General features: G+C 39.1%; 1 protein-coding gene across 5 annotated transcripts in view; it reads left to right on the plus strand.

Annotated features, from left to right (window-relative positions):
- The window catches only part of shprh (SNF2 histone linker PHD RING helicase), a 62633-nt gene that overhangs the window by 11427 nt on the left and 25764 nt on the right, over positions 1–25442 (plus strand). For 4 of the 5 annotated variants that reach the window (XM_016998787.2, XM_062977652.1, XM_062977662.1 and 1 more), the window contains 12 exons: positions 830–935; positions 1694–1947; positions 3203–3883; positions 5484–5735; positions 6849–6927; positions 7560–7723; positions 7817–8073; positions 11497–11618; positions 20523–20611; positions 22522–22614; positions 23754–23861; positions 24986–25128. In XM_016998787.2, the coding sequence (XP_016854276.2) occupies positions 830–935; positions 1694–1947; positions 3203–3883; positions 5484–5735; positions 6849–6927; positions 7560–7723; positions 7817–8073; positions 11497–11618; positions 20523–20611; positions 22522–22614; positions 23754–23861; positions 24986–25128 (2348 nt within the window). The remainder of the gene's footprint in view (positions 1–829; positions 936–1693; positions 1948–3202; positions 3884–5483; positions 5736–6848; positions 6928–7559; positions 7724–7816; positions 8074–11496; positions 11619–20522; positions 20612–22521; positions 22615–23753; positions 23862–24985; positions 25129–25442) is intronic. The other variant, XM_062977658.1, reaches the window with a different exon arrangement.

Raw genomic sequence — 25442 nt, forward strand, 5'->3', positions numbered from 1 at the left:
AATTGCTATTTTTTTAAAAAAAAATGATTATAAAATGCTTTGGTTTCTTTTTAAACAATGTGTTATCTGTTCTATATCACCTCAGGCACCCTAGCAGGCCAAGAGACAATGAACACGCACTTTAGTAAATGAATCAAAAATGGTTGTGAAGCCTGAGGTGATAGGCATAGGCAGTAAAGGGGCCAGTTCAATTATTAGGTGAAAAGGCCAGTTTCCTTTTTAATTTTTAAAATTGTAAACACAAGTACAATAATATCAAATTAAGTAACCATTAGGGTTGCACATTTGTATGAACTTGCTTATTCCTGTTTGTTTCATTCATATGGCCCCATTTCCGTTTCTGTCCGCCGCTTACGGAAATGGGTGCCTATGCAAATGGGCTTTTCTGTCCAAGGTCTGGAAAAAAAAAACCAAAAATCTTTCAGGCCTTGGGCATCAAAGTGCGAGGCCCTGCAAGGGTTATGCTGTTCCATGCAATTTGAATGGGTGAGACAGTACAAAACCATGAAAGAAAGATGAAACAGGATTCGAGCCCAACTCTAGTAACCATTTGATAATACAAACAAAATGTTATTCTCTTAATTTTCTTAACATTGCTGATTCCACATTTATCTCCCATCTGTGTCTATCAATATTTTTCCCCTCCCTCCTCCCTCTCCCCCCACCCTCAGGAAACAGCACTTTCTTTCATTCAAATATTTTACTTGATCAATCATGTGGAAAGTATGGTTCAGTTCTTTGTATTTTCCTTTTACTCTCTATCAGTCTTTCCCATTTCAGATCCCAGTTCTTGATTAAGAGAACATTGATGCTAAAATTTGTATTTCAGGGTTTTTTAGTAAACTTCTTTGTTCCTCCACAACCCACTGAAGGAAGCAAAAAGAAAAACATAAAGAAAATTGAACTTAAATTAAAGGAAAAAGTAAACTATCCTAGTAAGTATTCTTCAATCAGTTATAATGTGCCAGGAGCAACAGTGATAACTTTTGCTGTTGAATGAAAGATGTTATTACTGAATTTTCAAAGGGTTTTCCTTGTAAATAAATAAATAAACATTTAACGTCTTTGTCCTATATTCCAGCATTTATTGGTAGATTTCTGCTAACTATATAGGCTGTCCCATTAAGAGTGGGTTAAGATGTCGTGATTTTGTGGGATGAATTCAGAAATGTCCTAGCAAAATGTTACTATTGATTCTAGTTTGAATATATAATACAGAGGATTTTTCACATTAGGGCTCATCTTAAATTGGTTAAGTACAAAAATTATAATGAATAATATTTAAGAATAACTGGGTCCTTGATATCAGCTGGACTTTGGTTTCAGGACCCATTATGGATGTCAAAATCCTGGATGCTGAGGTCCTATTATATGTGTAGTAAAATGGAGTGCCTTATATAAGATAAAATTTTTGATTTTGGGATTATTTTTGGGGGGGGGGGACTCCAATTTTGAATCTATTGATGATGTAGTCAGTGAATGCAGAATCCATGAATATGAAGAGACAACTATAATGTGAAGCTCAATGGAAGGCTATCTTAATTTTAATGTACTTCAGTTTTTAAATGATTTTTTTTTAGAAACACTCATGATAAGGGAAAAACAAACCTGTGGTGCTTAATAGTTGTAGTCAACTCTTTTTTTGCTTCATCCTTTTACACTTTTTACTTATGATATTAATTTATTCTCATAGGTTTACGAGTGATGCTTTTAACAGCTATAAAAGAAATGAATGTAAAGAAGGGATCATCAATTGTAGCAATTTTTAAGTATGTTAATACCATATACAAGTATGACATACAGAGACACCGTCAAATTCTTAAAAGAACACTGGAAAAATTAATTGCAGAGAAGGTTGTGGAACAGGTCAAAGGGCATGGCCTTGCTGGCTCCTTTAAGCTTGGTAAAAACTACAAGGATCAGAAATGTGTCAAGTCCAAGAAGCAAGTAAGCTGGAAATATTCTTTTAATGGAGTAATTTAAGTTTTTTCTATTTGAATATATGCTCTCCACTGAATAGGGTACTATTTGGGAAAAGAGAGAATAACAGTATCAGTTACTTTAATTAAACTGAGATCAATAAAAAAGAGGTAGTAATCTTAGCTGTTACAAAATGCTTTCCACCATCGTCTTTAATGTCCAAAGATTCAACATTGCAGTAATATGTCACCCCTAGACTTTTAAATTAACTGAAATAATTGCATAAAATTAAGCAAGGCACTACTTGTACAGACTCTAGTACTTGATTGTGGATGTATAATATATGGTGGGAAAGAAATTCCTGGGTGTAATGCTAATGATCTGTGTAATGAATCATAATACAGTAGAGTCTCACTTATCTAACACTCGCTTATCCAACGTACTGGATTATCCAACCCATTTTTGTAGTCGATGTTTTCAATAAATCGTGATATTTTGGTGCTAAATTCATAAATACAGTAATTATTACATAGCATTACTGCATATTGAATTACTTTTTCCGTCAAATTTGTTGTAAAACATGATGCTTTGGTGCTTAATTTGTAAAATCATAATCTAATTTGATGTTTAATAGGCTTTTCCTTAATTACTCCTTATTATCCAACATATTCACTTATCCAACATTCTGCTGGCCCGTTTATGTTGGATAAGTGAGACTCTACTGTAGTTTGATTCTAATGGGAACTGAATATGATTTACTAAAGAAATACAATGAAAAATTGTATTTAATATTTGTATTTATTTATCAATTACTTTTGTATTTATACTGTTTTAATGTCTTTATATAGTTTTAAATCTGTACTGTTTCTGATCAATTGTAAGACAGGATATCTATAGAGATGTATGTGTAAATAGTAGCAATAACCAATAATGTATACTTAACATTTAAAATTGTGCTTCAGCATTTTAGTTCTACAACCCTTTAAAAAAGGAGTTGCAGGATGTATTTAGTACATTAAAGCTGTGTATTCCAATCCAATACCATATTCTTCTCCCACTAGAATATTACAAAGGTTGAGCAGGATGTTGGACTGGATAGGCCTTTGGTCTGATTCATCATGACTCTTTTGTGGTATCCATTCGCAAAATATAATATGCATGAGGAACTGGTCCAGTTTCCTTTCTCTCGTGTCTTTTAAGTGCAGGGTTAATTATTTCATTTGGAACATTTGTTCATATAGGAAAAAAACCAAACTTCATTTAATTTCTTTTATTTTTCTAGAAAATTAGAACTTCACATAGGATTCAGAAGAAAAGTTTGTCAGATCATAAGAATGAAATCAAAGAACTGGGAGATAAGGAAACATGTTCTGTCAGTATTCCTAAATCATCTCTCACAATAGATATCCTAGCAAATGAGCATGATTACAGTGCAACAAACAAGGATAATAGAAAATCAAAATTGGATCCACAGTGTTGGAAAATTGAAGAAGATTCTCAGCATATATCTGGTGATTTGAATGGCAAAGAACTTGTTTCCAAAGATGAAACACACAGTATTGACTTTCCTAAAAATACAGATGAGACAGAAGAGCAAGAGGATATTTTAGAAGCCCAATCCCCAGCCTTACAAGAACATGGGAGCATTTTTGTACAACATCCAGGTTCAATTTTTCCATTTAACACCTCTGATTATCGCTTTGAATGCATTTGTGGTGAACTTGGTTTAATTGACTACAAAGCACGTGTGCAGTGCCTGAACTGCAATCTGTGGCAGCATGCTGAATGTGTGAATTACAAAGAAGAAAACCTTAAGATCAAGCCCTTTTACTGTCCACATTGTCTTGTAGCAATGAAACCAGTTCCCACTGGAGCAACTCTGATCATCTCGCCAAGTTCTATCTGCCACCAGTGGGTTGATGAGATTAACAGGCACGTGAGATCATCTTCCCTCCGAGTGTTGGTAAGCAAAGAAGCTATTTCACAGAGAATAACATAAAAGGAACTCATTATTAATTGTTGTTCAGGTAGTGTAGTGGGACTCCGTAGAACAGTAATTGTCATTATTATTTGGGTGACCTCAGACTGTTTCCTTATCTAGGTAAAGATTTTCCCCTGACATTAAGTCTTGTCCGACTCTGGGAGTTGGTGTTCATCTCCATTTCTAAGCTGAAGAGCCGGTGTTGTCCGTAGATACCACCAAGGTCATGTTGCTGGCATGACTCCACGGAGTGCCATTATCTTCCCTTTGGAGCGATACCTATTGATCTACTCATGTTTGCATGTTTTTTAACTGCTAGTTAGTAGAAGCTGGGGCTAACAGTGGGAGCTCACTCCATTCCCTGGATTTGAACTGCCGACCTTTCGGTCAGCAAGTTCAGCAGCTCAGTAGTTTAACCCACTGTACCACTGGGGGTTCCTACCACCTTATATAAGTAGCAGTAAATGGCCAAAAATCATACATTTTTGGATTGTTACTTAAGAGTATTTTGAGAGAGTAATTTCTGGCATATATAAATAAATTCAAGTGTTTTTCTTTATTATCATCATTGACAATAAAATCATAATGTCCTTCCTTTACAAATTAATTCTTTAAAACTGCCTTATTTTCAGTTTCACTGTTAATGCAACAATCATACTAGGTCAGTTCAGATGTTTTAGGTTTACTCCAGGAATATCATTTAAGTGGAATTCTGGTTTGATTCAGAATTTACTTTTCTTATGCAAGTCAGTTTAGTTGTTTGTGTCTTTTAATAACCTTAAATCATGGGTTAGACTTACAGCAATCTATCCAGGCTAATTGTTTGTTACCTAATCATTGCTTATAAATTGTTTGCCCTCCCAAATTACCAGTTGACGACATTTTTATCATTTTGGTAATGGCACTCTAGAAGAAAATTGAACACTTCAGGGGCAGAAAAGTCATAAAGGCTGAAATTCAACATCACGTGCTGCTGTGCCATTTGCCTTGCTACAGACCTAAATACCATCCAGAAATAATATCTGGAGGCTTTCCAGGCCATCTAGAACAGGCTTTTAGGGCACTGCAGTTGGCAAGGGGATCTACCATCACAATCCAGAAGCATATCGATCAGTGCATTTTGGTCAGGAGTAGAGAAAATACACCTGATGGAGTGCATCCCTCCTTTTTTATACTCCACATTTTCCCAGGCAGATTTCTGTCTCCCTAAACAAAAACAAAAAAAATCATAACACAGGCAAGTATAGCTGTATATCTTTTGCAATTATTTGATCTTGCTGTAAAGCAACCTAAAACATTTCTTAACATGAACTGGTTGTAAGGTGCCATTGCTTCTGATTCGCAAGTACCATCCTAGTGCAAATTGATGTGAGTGTATGTGAAGAAAATTGGGCCCCACCCCCTGCACATTTGCCCATTTATATTTTAGCCCTTATTTTAAACTATGTGGCATTGCTACTTTTAAAATCACCTTTTGGGATAGAACATGCTCAGCATTTCAAGGAGAAATGTTTGTTTTGTGCCTAGGAAGTCTCTAATTGTCAGTGTTTGTCTTTGTATACTTTTGTACAAATCTATTCAGGTTTATCAAGGAGTGAAGAAACATGGTTTCTTGCAACCTCATATCTTAGCAGAGCAGGACGTAGTAATCACCACATACGATGTCCTTCGTAATGAGCTGAACTATGTGGACATTCCTCACAGTAATAGTGAAGATGGACGGCGTTTCAGAAACCAGAAGCGTTATATGGCCATCCCAAGCCCTTTGGTAGCTGTGGAGTGGTGGAGAATTTGCCTGGATGAAGCACAAATGGTAGAATGCACCACTGCAAAGGTGAGGAAAGCTCTCTGGGGCATGAAAGATATTACACATAAAAGCAAATGAAGGGAAGCTATATTTATAGCCTTTAAAACATAGAGTTGTAAATCTGCCCTTGTAGTTCTTCCTTCAGAAGTATTAGTGATCTGTTTTCCCCGGGAGGTATTTGCTGCTAAATGTTTTCCCTGCTGGAACCTTGATTGGCTATGGAACACAGTCCTTTTTAAAATTATCGCTTAACATAATGTATTCTGACAGTTTAAAGAACTAGGTCATCATGTCTTTTACACTATTTCATGGTTTAAAGCAAGATGTTAGTCAATTTTAATGTCTATCTTAAAAGACCCAGTGTGAGCCTTTGGATTTAAAAATGGTAAAACTGTTTGCATTGACATTTTTAAAGCAGTTAACACCATTTCAGTGGCTTGTAGAGGAGAGAATTATTAATATTAGCTGCCAAATATTTGTAATCCAAAATGAAACCTTTCAGCAAAAGATCGCCTATTTTAATTATTTGGTTATTAAAGGGAGATATTCTGTGTGTCACTCTACATCTTTATGTAAGACACCCACATTTGGTGTATGCAGAGATCCTGATGTAATACAAATGGCGTAAAAGGTCAGTTTGAAAAATGTTATAAAAATTGAGGAGCTGTATACCATGTGGAAAGCAAAGCAAGAAAAGAGCCCAAAAATACTGGAATTAAAGGAAAAATAACTTGGGATGGCTCAGAAACAGGCAGGTTGGTTTAAAAAGGAATACGGTTATTTTGCAGTGTTCTGTAGGATGTTGAAGGAACACATTAGGGATTTGTTAGGCTTTTAAAGAAGCAGATGACAAAGTTAAAATGAAAGCTGTGGGGAACCTTTCATATTCTGCATCTATAGATTTAATGAGCTTTGTACAGTTGAAAATAATGTGGGAAGATGCAGGCTGAATGAAGACTAGGAAGCTGAGTAGAGAAAAAGTTTTCTTTGAAAATGAATAGTGTTTCAGCAATTCAGTTTTTGAATATGAAAATGACAGCAGGTCAACTATTTATATTAGCATGCTGTCTTATTCAATGTTCTTGAACTTAGCATGTGATTCTAGTTGCTGTGATCCTTTGTTACTTCTTCTGACATTAGGCTGCAGAAATGGCTCTCCGTTTGAGTGGAATTAATCGTTGGTGTGTAAGTGGAACACCAGTTCAGCGAGGACTGGAAGGTAAAGGATACAGAGCATCTAAATGTACTTCTATGCAACATGCCTAAGCAATATGTTTGTTGTGAATATTTATGTTCTCTTTATCCATCAAATATTATTCAACACAGCTAAGAATAAGAAAAGTTATCACAATAAACTAAAAGATAGTGAAAATACTACATATAAATTACATGCTACATGCTACAATAGAATACACAGTATTTTTAAAACTACCAATCTTATAAGATTAAAATAAACTGGAAAAGGGAATTTTTCTTCCCTTAACCATCAGATCAGAAACACTGTCAAAGAGGAGGCGAGACAAAACTACCAAAAGATAATTCAGTCTGGTTACAAACCCAGATTTTGAAAAACGGTATTGCTTGATGAATTACTGATAAGCCATTTTTATATTTAGACCAGGATGTGCTGCTGTTTTTAAACTTTCAAATGGAACTGGCTTATATATACCCTCCAGTTCTCTTCTGACCTTATCCTTGTAAGAAAGAAAGCTTGCAACAATTTAATTTTGTGGGGATGATGATCTAAGATTAATTGTATTTTGAAATACAAGTGTTCTATACATATTTAAAATATTTCTTGCATAATGCTAAGGCATGTAACTGGTAAAATGTGCCCTTTCTCCATCACAGATTTGTATGGACTAGTACTTTTCCTTGGAGCTGATCCTTACTGGGTCAAGTATTGGTGGGATCAGCTTCTTTATCGACCATACTGCAGGAAGAACACACAGCCTCTCTACAGCTTCATAGCCAAGATAATGTGGAGGTCAGCAAAGAAGGACGTGATAGACCAAGTAAACACTTCACTTCTAACAATGTGTACACATGCAACATTTTAATGCAAAACATCCTTTATTTATTGTTCCCTTTGTTGTCATTGTTGTTAGATTCAAATCCCTGCTCAGACAGAAGATATTCATTGGCTTCATTTTTCTCCTGTGGAAAGACACTTTTATCACCGTCAGCACGAGGTGTGCTGCCAGGATGCTCTGGCAAAACTCAGGAAGATTTCCGATTGGTCCCTCAAGCTTAGCAGCTTGGATAGGAGGACAGTTACTTCCATTCTGTACCCTTTGTTGCGACTGAGGCAGGCCTGCTGTCATCCGCAAGCTGTTCGAGGGGAGTTCCTGCCTTTACAGAAAAGGTTATTTTAGTTTCTTGATAAATACCTTGATTAATAATATATATTTAAATGCTGATCTTTATGTATCTTATCTAAAATCCATTAGTGAGTAAAATCCACACATTTCAATACATGAAATAATTTGAAGTAAATTCTTTAAAATCTGATCTTGAAATTCCTAACAGTGGCTTTGTATTAGAGTACAGCATTGACTGAGTGTTCTGTTTTTTTCTTACATGAAGGTGACCATATTCTATGATAGCAGTGCATGACACAGTTACCTTCCATACACAGGATTGCAGTGTTCTTAGTATCACATCTGAGTAGATTTTAAGAGAATTGTCATCATTCATATTTTAGCCAAAGATGGCTCAAGCCAATGGGACTTTGGTTCACAGTTTCTTATTTCATCTCCCTGTAGAACAGTTCTTGGGGAAAACGTTAAATCTTTATTTTAATAAATAATTTTATTTTATTTTTAAAATAATATTAGCCATACAGCTGTTTGAGAGAGAAAAAATATAAAGAGCATAACTTCAGCCTCCTCAAATTTGTGCTCTCGAGATACATTGAACTGTAGCTGTTATTGGCTGTGCTGGTAGAAAATAATTAAGTCTTCAGCCTAACACATTTGGAGAACCTGTGTAGCACAATACTGGCCTAAACAATCAAAGTAATCGGCATATGTACTGGCATCTTCTATATTAGGTTCCAGTGTCCCTTTGCCATACTTAGTGCTTAACTCTTAGATGATGTTGTTCCCCATTTTAGTTCTATCCAACTGAGTCAGGGAGTCTCAAGCAGGGTTTAGTGTGAGGGTTTCTGAAAACTATAGGTGCCTTCCACTATTGTGCAGCCCTGAGAAACTGCAAGGGAAGAGATGACTTTGATAGCTTCAGAAAGACAAGAGACCAACTAGTAAACCTTTCATGTGGTGCCAGAATGGAAAAGAGGGAAAAGAGTTTAGAACCATATTTTGCCCTCTTCATTTTCTTTTCCACTCGTCCACCTATCATCCCTAATTCAGTTTAGACTTCTGTGGGCTGTATTGGATTGTGCAGGAATCCCCTCCTTTTGCCAGTTTATTTTATTTTATTTTTTGCCTACTCTATATAAAAAAAACTATGAGAAGTTTTGGGAGATTGGCACTGAGTGACATTCTTAATTTGGCAGATAGTGGGAAGGGAAAGCAATGTGTAGTGAGCACCACTAGGGCCCCATTTGGTGAAGGTGAGCTCTCTGGAATTGCCACTTCTAGTTTAAGGATCCAGGAGGAAGGAGGAAATCACCCTTGAAGTCTGTCTGAGGGGAAGGGTTTGGGGGGGGGGGGTTGCAGAGCCCTAGCTTGTATGTAGTCCTTTGATAAAGCATAGGGCAGAGCTGTGCATGAAAGCACAACATATGGTATTTATACCTGTATTTACAAAACTTAAGCATACAAATAGGGCACACAGGCAAGAAATAATAAATCTCACCCAATGGTAGAATCTTTTTTCTTTATTTTAAAAGAAATGATTTCAGCAGTTAGGTAGATTAATGGGTAAGAGAGTTTTCAATTTTCCCCACATAGATTTTATATATAGTTTTAAGGAGATAAAACCATATTTCAAATAGAATAGATATTTGGGGGATATTTCTCTCACTGGTAATTGTTTCTGAACTCAGTAATTCAAAAACTATTTGGAAAAGGAACTGAAATAAATTGCTTGACTCAAAACTATTTAGGTAAAAAGGTAAAGACAATAGATGTCAAAATCTTTGACAGCCCTAACGAAAATCCATTTAAGAACTCACAGAAATAATTGTACTGATTAATTGATGATTGCTTTTCAGTTCAATAATTTCTGGTTATTTCATTCTGATTCTTTATGAAATTTTCTGTTGACAATGTATATATTCAATAAGTATTGCTGAACACATTTGTACTGAATGTGTTCAACACTATTAATTAGTGTTGAGGTTGCTGTAAATTGCAAATGTGCAGGTGGTCCATAACAGTGAGTTTTAACTGAACCCTTTATTTGACCAGGCATCCTGTAGATTTCACTAAGGAGCATCAGTATACCAGCTACATTAGATAAGCACATTTTAAAAAAACCTGCTAGCTCTCATATACATACATACATACATACATACATACATCGACCTGTGTTTGCTCTCACTTAAAGGCATTACAGGAAAAAGAATACAGTAGAGTCTCACTTATTTGAGTTGAAGAGTTCTTTTGGTCATTTCCCAGATGTGATATACAGTAGTCTCTCACTTATCCAAGCTAAACGGGCCGGCAGAAGCTTGGATAAGCAAATATCTTAGATAATAAGGAGAGATTAAGGAAAAGCCTATTAAACATCAAATTAGGTTATGATTTTACAAATTAAGCACCAAAACATCATGTTTTACAACAAATTTGACAGAAAAGCAGTTCAATACGCAGTAATGTTACGTTGTAATTACTGTATTTACGAATTTAGCACCAAAATATCATGATATATTGAAAACATTGACTACAAAAATGGCTTGGATAATCCAGAAACTTGGATAAGCGAGGCTTGGATAAGTGAGACTCTACTGTACTTCTAAGCCTTTTCCTTGAAAACCATAGGCCATTTGTGGGCATTGTTTTGATTGTGTGTTTCTGCATGGCAGGGGTTGGGACTGGATGGCCCTTTTGGATTTTTTTCAACTCTGATACTCTTAACTCTATGATTTTTATAATGGAAAATTGAACAGGGTATTCCTTTTCATGTATGTGCCAGAAATTCTAAATAATGCGAGCATGAAAGCTGAAACAGTAAACCTATAATTTTTATCAGACATTTGCCCAATTGGCAAGCCACTTCACTTTTACATCTTGCCTTCTGTGAAATTGAGAGAACAAATTTTCAAGTTGTTATCAACCCAGGTAATAGTCTGGCCTATCCAACTAATATCTACTCTTCCATAGGGCATGCTGTTTGGGAATGTACCTTTTGATTTTATGAAATTTGCCTTTAAAGATTAATTTTACTGTGATTGTATTGTTTATTTATTCTACTGTTCTCTTCTTTGTAGTCATCCTTTTCCTAAAAAATTCTGATATCAGTCATATCAGTATCCTCTTCTTTCAGTTAGTCGTTTTTGTCTGACATCCTCTTTCATTCTTTATAAATGTATGGATCACAGGGTCTGTGTAAACAATGATATAAATACAGTAATCTGTTCAGTATAATAATGGGAATCTGCAGTCATTGATAGAAGTGATAGCAATATTTCTGTTTCTGGTTGACATTTAGTGAAAATTTAGCTATGTCTGGTTTGACCTTTGCAAGCCACTCTAATCCTCACACTTGGAAAATGCAGGGTATAAATAACAGCAGCAATTACAGTGCATTTTTAAAGAGGGAATGCTTGTAATCCCCAATACATGCTATATATCATCATTTCATATCTGGGTTTATTTTCCAGCACAATGACAATGGAAGAACTTCTAACATCACTGCAGAAAAAATGTCGGACAGAATGTGAGGAGGTCCATAGACAACTGGTGTGTGCCCTGAATGGCTTAGCTGGTATTCATATAATTAAAGGTAAAATACACCCATACAGTGATTTTTTTCTTGAACATGAATTGCAAATACATTGGCTGACAACTCTAATTACACTGGATTCACCAGAGTGTTTGCAGAATTTCCTCTAGGCAAAAATTCATAACAGATTGGAATAACAGAATTAATGCTAATTTCATTTGGAGTGACTGCATCCCATTTCGTCTGGTGTATGGCATACTACTGCAGCTGGTTACTTGCACTAGTGGACTACAAAGTTGATGCAATACTCACAATATGTGTTGCAGTCCATAAAAGCATGTGCCTGGTGGTTCTTAGTTTGTTCACATTAATGTTTTTAGAAAATGGTGTTTATAACCTTTTGGAAAAACACCTTTTGGAGATCATAACTTTTTTAGAAAAGCATGACCTTTCAGAGAAGAGTCAAAAACCCTTTAGAGTCGAACCTTCTCTTGTAATATACAACAGATATAATTATGCAAGGCAATGGTTTCAGTTGTTTGACTGAATAACCTGTTATCTCTGATCTGTTAGAAAAGCAGAGATTTACCAGTGCATAAAAACAGCAGAGCTTTAGAAGTGTTTTTCAGTTGCCCAAATATATATATACTCTCCCATAAAACAACTTGTTTTATTTCAGTCACTCAAGAGACAAAAATGAAGTAGACCTTGATTAAAATAACATTTTTTACTCATAACCTTCATGTGTTCAGCATACACAGGTACAAAAAACTTATCAGTCCAGTTTCAAATATCTTTGAGGTGGTTCCCTGTGCCAGCAGGCCAGGGCATCTCTCTTGTAACAAAACAGCTATCAACAGGTCATATAATCAAAAGGAGAGAGAGAGAAAGCATGTGGTCTGCAGCCCCTTCTATAACTTCTCAGGAGCCATAGAGTAAATGTTATGATTGAGCCTCATGGCTCTGTTACTGACAGACGTGGGCGTAAGACTCCTCGGGAGTCAGATACTCTCGAGGAGCGAGAGAGAAAAAGACTGCGAGACATATTTGCAGCACCATCTGACGAAGAATCTTTCGAAGGGTTTACGGAGAGAATGGAGGAGGGGCTGGTTAGCTCAGAGGAGGATGAGATGGATTGGACTCGGGTAAGGGAGGAATTGGGGGCCACTGGCCATGATGGGGCAGAAGATGAATGGGGACCTTCAGGATTAGACCCATGGCTTAGCTGGAGGGATGGGACGGGATCCACAGCTGGAGATGCTGTTGGGCGTAGTCAGAGGTGTTCCAGCTCTGACGAGGAAAGTGATGAGGAAACGCCCGGGTTAAGGAGGACAGCTGACAGTGATGAAGATTTGTAACTGGCATAAAATGGGGCTTGGGAGCAATTGCAAATTGCGTCGGGCAAGGTAATCTGGGCAAACGCTTGGGATCCGTGTGTGTGTGGGACGCTTCCCTGAAGACTTGTGTGCTTTCCTGTGCTGAGACGTAAGTTGATTGGAATCCAAGGTCAGACGGCGGGAGGGATTGTGTGGGCATTTGTTTGTGCAAACCTGTGTTTACTCTTATTAGCTTGACCTTCCGTCGTCTTTCTGACGGACGCCATCTCCTGCTTTGAGAACCCGGACTGAACTGACCACGGCTTGTCTTCCCCCCTTCTTGGACTTGGAAAAACTACAAACGTCTGCTTCTGGCTTTGATCTACGGAACGGAACTGGTCTACTCTACTTCTACAATCCTTGGCTGAATTGCTCGTGTTGGGGATCCTGTCTACTGTGTGTGTGTGGGAGCGACGCAAGTTACTCTAAGCACAGTGCTGGCAGCAGAGAGGAATCTGCTGCCAATTAGTTGCATTCTTTGTATCTTTTGTTTCTTGGCTTTCGTTCTGTTAATACCTAGGCTGAAGCAAGCAGTTTGTTTTTACCCGGATTAAACTCCGGTTTAATCCGGTTTATCTTTTGAACATTTACTTTTGCCCCTTTTTGCTCCTAAAGGCAAAAACTGCCTGGCCCTTGTGTTTTTACGGGCATTTTTGAGTTCTGAAATCTAATAAACTCTGTTACTTTGAATCTTGTGGCGTTCTGTCCTTGACAGATTGCCCGACGCCATAAAAAGTTTATTGCAGCAATAAACCCGTCAGGAAGACGATGGATGAGTTAAGAGCCAAAGTAGACCAATTGCAAACGGCCTTTACCGTAAGCCAAACAGCTTTTGCTGTGAAAGGACATGTTTTGACTCCTGAACGCTTTGACGGAACCAGGTGCAAGTTGCCAACCTTTTTGGCACAAGTGGAGCTTTATTTTTCTCAGCTCAGTGTTCATGCTTTTCCTACTGACACTAGTAAGGTGGCTTTTATTTTGAGTTTGTTGACCGGTCCCGCAGGACAATGGGCCACTAATTTAATTTTGGGAAATGACCCAGTCAAGGACAATTTGAATAATTTCAAAAAGTTGTTAACTGATACTTTTGGGGATCCTCTCCGCACGGAGAACGCTGGGTGGGCTCTGTATCGGTTGAAACAGGGAAAGGGGACTGTTTTGGATTACTTAAATAAGTTTAACCTGTATCGCCACCAGCTGGATTGGGGGGAAAATGCATTCATGCTTTTATTTACTGCCGGGTTAAGTGATATGCTCCAGGATGAATTAGCACGCTTGGAGCCGGCTGAAAGCTGGGACGCCTTAGTAGCTAAGGTGCTGCGTTTAGACGCAAGGTTCGAGGCTCGTAAACACTCAAAAGCAATGTGTGCGCCACCCATGCATGTAACCAGGGCACCTGTGGTGATGGGGGAAGAGCCCATGGAGCTTGGGGTCTTTAAAAAACTGTCTACAGAGGAAAAGAGCCGTAGGAGGCAGCTGGGCTTGTGTTTGTACTGTGGGAATGCTGGGCATTTTGCCAAAAATTGTAATGTGAAACCTTCCCAGCTTTCGGGAAAAGGCCAGCCCTAGTGCGACGTGAGTCCAACGCACTAGGGCTCCTCAAGCAGTCAACTGAGGGGAGGAAGCATGTTTTCGTACCCATTACATTATCTGTTGGGGGAAGGGAACTTGTTTCTACTCTGGCACTGCTGGACTCAGGAGCTACGGTCTCCTATGTAGATATTGAGTTTGCTAAGAAGCATGGCATTCCTAGAGTGCGCAAGGCATGCGACGTGTGGGTGGAGGGAGCAGATGGGAGACTGCTGGAGACTGGGGTGGTTAACCAGGAAACCTCAGCAGTAACGTGGGAGGTGCAGGGAGTAACGGGAACGTTTGTGTGGGATATTACGAGCTTGCCTAGATATGATGTGATCCTGGGGATGGATTGGCTAGCTGTAGTAAACCCACAAGTGGATTGGGCAACACGTAAAGTGATCTTAAAGAGGCAGGATTGTTGCACTCTAAACGTTACTCATGCTGATATGGAGGGAGTGCCTGCTGAGTATGGGGAGTTCTCTGATGTATTTTGTAAAAGAGAAGCGGACAAATTACCACCGCACAGGCCATATGATTGCGCCATCAAGTTGGCAGAAGGTGCGAAACTGCCAGCAGGGAGGCTGTATGCCTTGACTGTACCGGAAAGGCAAGCTTTGCGGGAGTTTTTAGATGAAAATTTAGCCAAGGGGTTTATTCGCCCATCTAGTTCTCCAACTGCGGCACCAGTATTCTTTGTAGCCAAAAAGACTGGGGAACTTAGGCTGGTCTGCGACTATCGGATCCTAAACAAATACACCATTCGGGATAGGTACCCGCTCCCTTTAATCTCAGAACTGTTATCAAGGGTGCAAGGGGCTAAGGTCTTTACCAAGCTTGACCTGCGGGGGGCCTATAACTTAATCCGTATACGGGAAGGGGATGAATGGAAGACGGCATTTAACACGTGTTTCGGATGCCACGAGTTCCGAGTCATGCCTTTTGGGCTTTGTAATGCTCCTGCGGTCTTCCAGAGGTTCATGAACGATGTGTTCAGGGACCTAATTGACCAATTTTTAGTGATTTATTTGGATGATATCTTGATTTTTTCTAAGGACGAGAAAGAACATCGTCAACATGTCAAGCAGGTTCTGCACCGACTGCGGGCTAATGGGCTTTTCGCCAAGGCTTCCAAATGCGTCTTTCATGTGCCTGAAGTGGAGTTCCTAGGTCATGTAGTGTCAGGTAGGGAACTTAAAATGGACCCACATAAGGTTGACGCCGTCAACTCATGGCAGGAGCTGAAAACTAAGAAGGATGTACAAAGGTTCTTAGGTTTTGCTAATTACTACCGGGAGTTTATTCCGAATTTTGCAAAGCTCACGGTACCTTTGACGCAGCTTCTGCGCAAGAAACAGCCATTTGTGTGGGGGCGGGAAGCTCACGAGGCGTTTCTACAACTTAAGTCTAGTTTTCAATCGGACAACATACTAACCCATCCTGATGTTGACAAACCGTTCGTGGTAGAAGCGGACGCTTCTAGCTACGCGTTGGGGGCTGTATTGTCTCAGAAGGATTCCTCAGGGACCTTGCGTCCCTGTGGATTTTACTCGCGGCAACTAACACCCTTCGAGCAGAACTATACCATATGGGAGAAGGAGTTGTTGGCGATTAAGGTGGCGTTTGAGGTGTGGCGGCACTGGCTTGAAGGGGCACGGCACCAGATCGTGGTCAGATCTGATCACAAGAATTTAGAGCACTTGCAAACAGCAAAGAAGTTAAACCAGCGTCAAATCCGATGGGCTTTGTTTTTCTCCAGGTTTAACTTCAAGGTGCAGTTCGTAGAGGGGAAGGCAAACTTGCGGGCCGATGCTTTATCCCGCAAGCCGGAGTTTAAGACCAATGAGCAGGTTGTATGTCAGACCATCTTGCCTACTGCCTCTCTGTGTGTTGTAGATAATGAGCTCGGGTTACATGACCAGATCCTTGAGGCTCAGAGGGATGATGTGTGGACACAGGAGCAACTGATGCTGCTCTCAGCAGGTAACCGTACCATACTGCCGCATCTACAAGATCAAGACGGAGTATTGGTACGCAGGGGGCAGGTCTACGTACCAGTGGGGGCCCTCAGGTTGGAGGTGATTAGAGCCCACCATGACGAACCCATGGCTGGGCACTTTGGCAGATTCAAGACCGTGCAGCTCATTACCAGGAGCTATTGGTGGCCAAAGATGCGGCAAGACATTCTGCGCTTTTGTGACAGCTGCGCCGTTTGCCAGCAGAGTAAGACGCCTGTTGGGCGCCCTAGAGGGTTGTTGTCGTCTTTACCTGTTCCGGACAGGCCATGGCAAATCATTTCCATGGATTTCATTTCAGATTTGCCTAAGTCTGGGGGTTATACTTGTATTTGGGTGGTGGTGGATTTATTTAGTAAACTGGCTCATTTTATTCCTTGTTCAACCATTCCGGCGGCCCCTACGTTGGCCCTACTATTTACTAAGCACATCTATCGTTTGCACGGAGCACCCGAGGTGATTATTTCAGATAGGGCTCCGCAATTTGTGTCACGCTTTTGGAAACATTTCCATGAGTGCTTGGGGACTAAGTTAAACGTTTCTTCAGCCTTTCATCCGCAAACGGATGGACAGTCGGAACGGGTTAATGGGCTCTTAGAGCAATACCTGCGTTGTTTTTGTTTAGATCAACCCACGGCTTGGGTGAAGTGGCTACCGGTGGCGGAATTTGCTTACAACAATGCGGTGCACACATCTAGTCAGCATACGCCGTTTGAGCTAACTTATGGTTTTCACCCACGGGGAGGTGTGGCGCCGTCGACCAATGTGGTCTCTTCGGACCCTGTGTACCGCTCTACGGAAATGGCTGCATTGCATGATGTTGCCCGTCGCTTACTGTTGGAAGCTAAGGCAACGCAGAAGACTCAGGCTGACCGCCACAGGCAGGCAGGGGAGGAGTTGGAAGAAGGGGATTTGGTGTGGTTATCTTCCAAACATATTAAACAGGCTGGGGGAAAGTTTGCGCCTCGGTATTTGGGTCCCTTTCCTATCGTTAAAAAGATTTCTTCCGTTGCGTTTCGTTTGCGTTTACCGTCTAGTTTAAAGGTCCATCCAGTCTTTCATCGTTCGCTGTTGAAACTTGATACCTCTAGTCGTCGTGGTGCTATAGCGGAGGGTATCACTGCCACTTCTCCGCCATCGGGGGAGGAGGCCTTTGTGAGAGGGGATAGTGTTATGATTGAGCCTCATGGCTCTGTTACTGACAGACGTGGGCGTAAGACTCCTCGGGAGTCAGATACTCTCGAGGAGCGAGAGAGAAAAAGACTGCGAGACATATTTGCAGCACCATCTGACGAAGAATCTTTCGAAGGGTTTACGGAGAGAATGGAGGAGGGGCTGGTTAGCTCAGAGGAGGATGAGATGGATTGGACTCGGGTAAGGGAGGAATTGGGGGCCACTGGCCATGATGGGGCAGAAGATGAATGGGGACCTTCAGGATTAGACCCATGGCTTAGCTGGAGGGATGGGACGGGATCCACAGCTGGAGATGCTGTTGGGCGTAGTCAGAGGTGTTCCAGCTCTGACGAGGAAAGTGATGAGGAAACGCCCGGGTTAAGGAGGACAGCTGACAGTGATGAAGATTTGTAACTGGCATAAAATGGGGCTTGGGAGCAATTGCAAATTGCGTCGGGCAAGGTAATCTGGGCAAACGCTTGGGATCCGTGTGTGTGTGGGACGCTTCCCTGAAGACTTGTGTGCTTTCCTGTGCTGAGACGTAAGTTGATTGGAATCCAAGGTCAGACGGCGGGAGGGATTGTGTGGGCATTTGTTTGTGCAAACCTGTGTTTACTCTTATTAGCTTGACCTTCCGTCGTCTTTCTGACGGACGCCATCTCCTGCTTTGAGAACCCGGACTGAACTGACCACGGCTTGTCTTCCCCCCTTCTTGGACTTGGAAAAACTACAAACGTCTGCTTCTGGCTTTGATCTACGGAACGGAACTGGTCTACTCTACTTCTACAATCCTTGGCTGAATTGCTCGTGTTGGGGATCCTGTCTACTGTGTGTGTGTGGGAGCGACGCAAGTTACTCTAAGCACAGTGCTGGCAGCAGAGAGGAATCTGCTGCCAATTAGTTGCATTCTTTGTATCTTTTGTTTCTTGGCTTTCGTTCTGTTAATACCTAGGCTGAAGCAAGCAGTTTGTTTTTACCCGGATTAAACTCCGGTTTAATCCGGTTTATCTTTTGAACATTTACTTTTGCCCCTTTTTGCTCCTAAAGGCAAAAACTGCCTGGCCCTTGTGTTTTTACGGGCATTTTTGAGTTCTGAAATCTAATAAACTCTGTTACTTTGAATCTTGTGGCGTTCTGTCCTTGACAGTAAAGGAAGCTGCATACAGGAAACAGTAAGCAACAGGATCATAGATAAACATTACCAAAGAAGGCTTGAAGAAGATTGTCCTTTCTAACTGATGTGCAGTGGCTTGGCTTTGATGCCCAAAACCTCATATTTTCTCTTTCTTGCTTTTTCTGAGTAGTCAAACTCAACCCCACTGCATTTGCTAAGAGCTGCCTGCTGATTCAGTTGCAGTACTCATGAATCCTGGGTTCCACCTATAAAAGAAATGGCTCCATCTGTATCTCTTTTAAAAACTGTTTTACCTCTAAGAAGGTAGGAGGGAGAAGATCCAGCTAGCTAGCTCCATTTGTATTTCCTTTTAAAGACTGCCTTACCTTCAAGGAGGCCGGAGGGAGACTAGAGAGTCCCAGACCTAGCCAGATTTAATAATAATAATGATAATAATAACTTTATAACCCAGGGCGGTTTCCACACAAAAAGTGGCAATCATTCGATGCCATTAATGAAACATTCAAATCAAACCAATAATACGACATCAGTGTAACTTAAATAACTAACCAGTAAATAAATTAAAACAATATAAAATAATTAATAAAAGTGTTATAAAATCATGCACATGAAAAAAGGAAAAATACTAATTTTGGGGGGCCTAAAAGGGGTGTGACTATTATGCAGTGGCAATTATTATGTAGTGAATTATGGTATATACAAAGGACAAAATAATAGCACTAACAGTAGTATTAGTAACATTAGTAGGAAGTTTTATTTCTTAGCCATATCTCCTCAAGGCAGTACACAACATAGTTAAAATACATAGATAAAAATAACACCATCAAAACACATATATTAAAAGACATAGATATCAGACTAAAACTCATCAATATATTCATAGCAATAAAATCTCAAATTAAAATTTATAGTTTAGAATTGAGTGAGTAGGCCTACCAGAACAGATTAGTTTTTTATTTTGATTTACCAGATTTTATTTCTGGGTTTTGTTTTGTTTTTGTGATATGCTTGCTTGGGTTAATAAAAAAACCCCCATTGCTCAGCAATACTCAGAATGACCAAGTCTGACCTTACTTTCTTTGTTGGCAACCTATTTGTTGGATGCCTTATAAAATATTCGTAAAACATATTTAAAGGTAAAGGTCATAATCTGGTTAAATATTCCCATTTTTCATTTGATATACTTTGCTTTACTTCTCTTTCTATCAATATTAGTGACAAAATTATTTTGAAAAGGGACTCTAATTCCAGTATAATTTGCACTTTAAATAAAATAATATCAATTAAAGTATAGTGAGCAATGAGAGGCTAGTGGGTTAATGAAGAGATTTCAAATTCTAGATGACCTCTGCCAGGAGGATGAAACTTCTCTAAGGCGTTCTCATTCATTTTATTTTGTATTTCCCCAGGAATTCTCTTGCTTCCAGAAAGAGGAATCATAATAGTAAATATTAAATTTGTAGGCTTTATTTCACAACATTTCCTAAATTAAAAATCATGTTTAAACTTCTTGTCAGTTACAATTTGTACAGTATATGAAGCCTAGACATTTTTAATTAGTTCTTCAATTGAATGAACAGCTCTTCAGTTAAAAGAAAATGCTTATAATCCTGAAAGTATTTCTTCAGCTAATGAATGTTTATCTTCCAAATACTGTATTCCAAGTGATTTTTGAAACGTGACACTTTTTCAGGTGAATATATATTGGCAGCAGATATGTATAGAGAGGTGTTGCGTTCCTCTGAAGAGCATAAAGAGAAGCTCAAAACAGATTCATTACAGGTTTGTATTTAAATTCTGAAACTAATTACCAAATGAGTATCTCAGCTGTTTCATTGAATCCAAAGAGCAGTGGTCACCTGCTCAGTTATGAACTACCCTATTTCTTCAATTGTAAGATGCCATAGATTGTAAGATGCACCTTGATTTCAGTACCAATAACAACAAATTATGTAAGAAACACCTGCAATTCATAGAGAATCTGATTTTTAGAGATGATGATTATATAGGGGGGAAGTCCATCTTAGAATTGAAGAAATACAGTAGTATATGTATATGACCCTGAAAGAAATGTTTGATGTCATTTATTCTTAGCATGTCACTAGACATGCATTCTAGTTCTGCCATTCTTTCTCAGAAAACATTGGAGAGAGTAATGTGCAGTATGTGTCTACTACTGTCGAATCCCAGTAGATGGCCTGGAAGCACTTGATTTATGAGCATTTTAGAAATTTAAATAAACACTTTGTCAATGTCCAAATAACTGATATATTTATATAGTCTTGACTGACAATGACAAAATAACATTTATTGAAATCTAAATGTTACTCCTGATGGTTAAAAGTTGTATATTTAAAAGATTCTATAATAACTTTTTTGTTATAATTTCTCACCGTCTTCCCATTTACTTCATGTGGCTATTGAAGTTCTCTGTTCATTGGACAGGTGCAAAGAAATGCTTTAGCTGTTCAATCTCCTCTGTTATTTACCCCGTGTTCAAAACAGACTTGTAGATCAGTCACCAGAGGCTGATGGTTTAACTGACAATTTAGAGAGGAGTGTGAGCTTTCCTGTGGCACAAAGTGATGGGCCCTCAAGTCTGGGAAACGATGGTTCTCTTTGTGAGAAAACCAGCTTGGAAAGTGCAGGGCCTCATGGGCACTCAGGAGAGTCAGAAGTAGCAACAGCAGATAAGGAATTGAGGGGAGAGCTGAGCGATAAGGAGGGTTCTCATGGGAACCCACCTGCAGCTACGGCAATCAACAAAAGTCTTTGTTTTCAAATCAGGGTTGAAAATAGATTGCATTGTTCAGAGAGATTACGGGGGGAAAGTGTGAAAGAAATTGAAGGGAAACTGAATGCTTTCATGGGTATCCATTAAGCAACAAACTGTTTACCTTAAGGTCAGTTTGGGCAACACTGCACTAGAGAGAGAAGCTAAGCCTGAGGTCTCCAGGTTCAAGTCAAGCTTTGATTTTGGATTTAATATATCCTGGAAGTTTTCTATGTTCCTGTTCGTGTATTCCTGTTCAAGTCTTACCAGTTATATCTTCCTGATTGTGGACTTAGGCTGTATCTGTGATTCCTGGCTGTTCCTGGACCTTGTCACCTTTGGAACTTTATGAGACATTTGGATTATTGTTTGATTCTCACCTTTTGCTAAACCTTTTTGAATTATATATCTTCCTTTCTTAGTCCTGATTTTTCATACGCTTTTTAGATTTTTTTTACAATTAACTGTTTGCTTATACTCCTGGACTCTTGTGTGGTGTGGTGGTCATAGGTATTTCCAGGCCTGGAGTACAACCAGACTTCTGGGCACACGGTATCGGCCTACGCTTGACATCAGCAGTTGATTCTCATAGATAGACAAATATCTAATGGCAAGACTACATTGTTGTTTTGTTTCTGTATTTTATTGAAACTGAAACCTTGAGGCTTTTTAGATCCTCCTCCCACATTAGCTTCAGCTCTTAGGATAGAATTGTCTATTCATTCATTTACTCATTCATTGAATTGTATTCTTAAATTTAAGATCTGGTTTAAAAAGATGTTTCATTTTACGATGATTATGTTTCCACATGTTTCCTTAGTTTGGGGATTCTGCTGCTGTTTAAATTCGTTTCTTTGTTTGTGGTTCTCACAATATGTTAAGACTTACTGACAGTGTTGTTTTGTGTATTGCCAAACAGAGGCTTCACTCTACACACAATCTGATGGAACTTCTTGCAGCAAAGCATCCTGGGATAGCCCCCACTTTGCGTGATAGCAGGCTTCAGGAAGAGGTGATTATTCATTATGTGCACTTGAATGTACATTAAAAAGTTGCTGACTTGGAAAACAATAAAATGTGTTACATGATAGTTTCAGGGCTTCAGGGCTTATTATTTCTAGGTTACATTTATTCTATTTATTTATTTACTGTATTTATATTCCACCCTTCTCACCCCAAAGGAGACTCAGGGCAGATCACAGAACATATATATGCAGCAAACATTCAATGCCATTTTATACACAACTAGACAGACAATTATACATAGATATAAGAGGTATATATTTTGGCTTTCCCCATCTTTTCAGCATTAAAATGACTATAGGGGTGTTGTGTGGTTTCTGAGCTGTATGGTTGTGTTCTAGCAGCATTTTCTCCTGATGTTTTTTGGATTAAGTTGAATGGATTTAAAATTCAAAATTAATGTAATAGCAAGGTCAGCGCTAGTTGCCACAGAATCGGGAGCTAAGATTTGGTCATGATCCTGATAGCAGTGTATAGTATTTGTTTCTGAGAAAATAGACAAATAGTGGTCTAAAAGGGTGGGTGCGGGGTTGGTTGACGTAAGTCAGAAATAAACACTAGTGAACAAGATGCTAAAAAATAGGTACTTGCTATAGATTATCAAAACTTGATTTGTAGAAGCAGAGATGGCAGACTTGGCACATGGAATGAAAATTGAGGACGATAGCTGCATAATAAATTCAATTAAAATTGAGACGGGCACCTGGTCAGTCTGCTGGATTACACTTGTCATGCGAGTGTAGTAGGGATGAGCCAGGGACTGCAGATTCTGAATATAATGCCATCTATTTAGAAGGCAGATCAGCTCCCAGCTTCCATTCAGATGAGGCTGTTCTTACACAGATTGAATACTGATAGAGATAGAGAAGTGCCAGTTAGGAAGGCTGTAAGTGCCAATTATAATTACATGCAAAATTATACAATCAAATATATATGGTTATGCTGCTGCTAAATTCCCAACTGGTGAAAAATTGGTAACACTAATGCTATAAAACGCAGAGCAATAGGAGGGTCCCTGCCCTTAAGTAAATACCGCAAGGTGAGGGAAATAGTCATCATTACCTGATGTTAGTATTTCATTGTTTGGAGGTTTTCTATTGCTATTAGTAATTTATCATTTAAATACAGTGTGAGCAACTCCGTCAACATTATATGAGTAAATCGAATGCAGAAGTTGCTGAAGCTCAACAGGCCCTGCAACCAGTTGTACAGACAATTCATGAACTCCAAAGAAAAGTAAGGTTTTAGTAACATTCATGGTTTAATGTAGTGCATTGCAGAAATATTCACTTCCCATTGACTTTCCAACATTGTTTGTCAATGTTGAAATCCATTTGGATCACTATTTAGGCCAGGAGGCAGACAGCTGTGGAAACTGGAAATGACCCGATTTTTTTCCACCTGTGGGTTAGAAAAACCCATGGACTCCAGTTTGCTTATCTCTATATTAAATGCTGCTGCTGCTGCCATTAATATCTACTAAAAGTTTCTCATCTTCTCTGGAGTGAGTTTGAAACATCCAACATTTTTCATGTACGTAACACTTTGACCCTCCATTATGTAGTTCACTATGGTGTGGTAGCAATGAGTTTAATGCATGTAGTTATTCATTGTGAAATGTTTGCTTTTTGTGATCTAACCCATGCTGCAGTCCACAAGCGAATCAATAAACTTTATGTTTAGTATCCAGCATCATCTTTTAACAAAAAGCTGTGCTGCAGATGGGATTTGCCTTCCAATAACAACAACAATAACTTTATTTTTGTACCCCGTCACCATCTCCCTGAAGTGACTCAGGGCGGCTTAGATATGGCACTAGGTGCCTAAAACAATTTCTTAACTAATGATCATTGAGACAAAAATGTCCATTATGTTTCAGTGTTAAACTCTCAAAATACACAGTTTTTATGTGTGACACAGAAGAACATAGATTTTCTCCTTCCTGCCCAGCTGCTGGAATTCCAAACAATACTCATTTATTTTTCATTGTGAGTCTAACCAGAGTTCCTTTTTTGTCTTTTTATATAACCATTCCTCCCAAATAAAAAAGCAAACAACCTGCTTAATAAAATAAAGTTCAGAGGTAGTCTTTTTTAACATTTACTTAGATGTTTTTGAAATATGTAAAAATAGTCTTTGACGTGATCTGGGGTATCTGAAAAATGTTATGGTTTCCCTGGAGAAAATCTTCCAGTCATGTATTTATTTGTTAGAAAATGTTTGTTTCCCAGTCATAGCCAAACCTTATTGCTCTTTTCTGAAAGGTTTCCTACTAATATGATGTGACAGAATATGGTCCATGAAAAGAAGATTCCTGGCACATTTCTCTGTAGGCATACATTTTTCTCTCTTATAACTAGATACGTTCCAGTTCACCTTGGTGGTTGGATGTGATCCAGTCAGCAATACAATATGCTATTGACGAGGAACTTCTTCAACGGGTGCAAAATGATCTAACCAGTAACTACAAGCAGCAAACAAATAAACTCTCCATGGCAGACAAGTAGGTCATGAACTAAAAAGTAGGCTCTACCCAGTTGGTGCCAGCTGATGCAACTGCAGGCGGTCCCCAAGTTACAAACATCTGACTTACAAATGACTCATAGTTACAAACAGGGGTGAGACAACAGGAAGTAAAAGAAATCTATACCTAGGAAGGGAAATTCACTCCTGAAAGAGTTATTGTGCCTCCCCCAAAAATGGGTGTCTTTCCGAATTAGCTTTTTTGTTCTGGGTCCGAAAGAACAAAAATTTTCGGACCATTGGCCAACATGGGCATCCTTCCCAAGCTCCTCTTCCCCTCCGTTTTAGGGCTAG

Source organism: Anolis carolinensis, chromosome 1 (genome assembly GCF_035594765.1).
Source record: "Anolis carolinensis isolate JA03-04 chromosome 1, rAnoCar3.1.pri, whole genome shotgun sequence".
Taxonomy (NCBI): domain Eukaryota; kingdom Metazoa; phylum Chordata; class Lepidosauria; order Squamata; family Dactyloidae; genus Anolis; species Anolis carolinensis.